General features: G+C 65.4%; 1 protein-coding gene across 1 annotated transcript in view; it reads right to left on the bottom strand.

The window, feature by feature from the left end:
* Nucleotides 1–347, bottom strand: part of LOC119591906 (ankyrin repeat and sterile alpha motif domain-containing protein 1B-like) — a gene marked incomplete in the record, with an annotated part of 115,155 nt that overhangs the window by 95,031 nt on the left and 19,777 nt on the right. Inside the window, 1 exon segment of the mRNA XM_037940659.1 lies at nucleotides 182–295. Coding sequence (XP_037796587.1) covers nucleotides 182–295 — 114 coding nt within the window.

Raw genomic sequence — 347 nt, 5'->3', positions numbered from 1 at the left:
GCATTACCATTAGCAATCCTTAAAACACAAAACCCCATTCCTTCCCGCCCATTTCTAGCCCCGGGATAACCCACCGCCCACCCGAACCCACCTGAAAACCCACCGCCCACCCGAACCCACCTGAAAACCCACCACCCACCGAACATACCACCCACCCGAAAACCCCGCCCATCCTACCCACCTGCTCCTGGCTCTTGAAGTAGATGGTCTCGTAGGCGGGGGCGTCCTGGTCTCCGTCCGGCGTGGGCGAGGGCGGGCACATCGACCTCCGCGGGGGCTTAGGCGGCGGCACCGGCTGCGGGCGGCGGAGTGGGCGCGTGGGCGTGAGTGAGGGGGAAATGGGGGGG

The sequence above is a fragment of the Penaeus monodon genome, chromosome 29 (genome assembly GCF_015228065.2).
Source record: "Penaeus monodon isolate SGIC_2016 chromosome 29, NSTDA_Pmon_1, whole genome shotgun sequence".
Classification (NCBI taxonomy): Eukaryota; Metazoa; Arthropoda; class Malacostraca; order Decapoda; family Penaeidae; genus Penaeus; species Penaeus monodon.
Note: the sequence above shows the minus strand (reverse complement) of the source record. Positions and strands in the feature narration are given on the sequence as shown.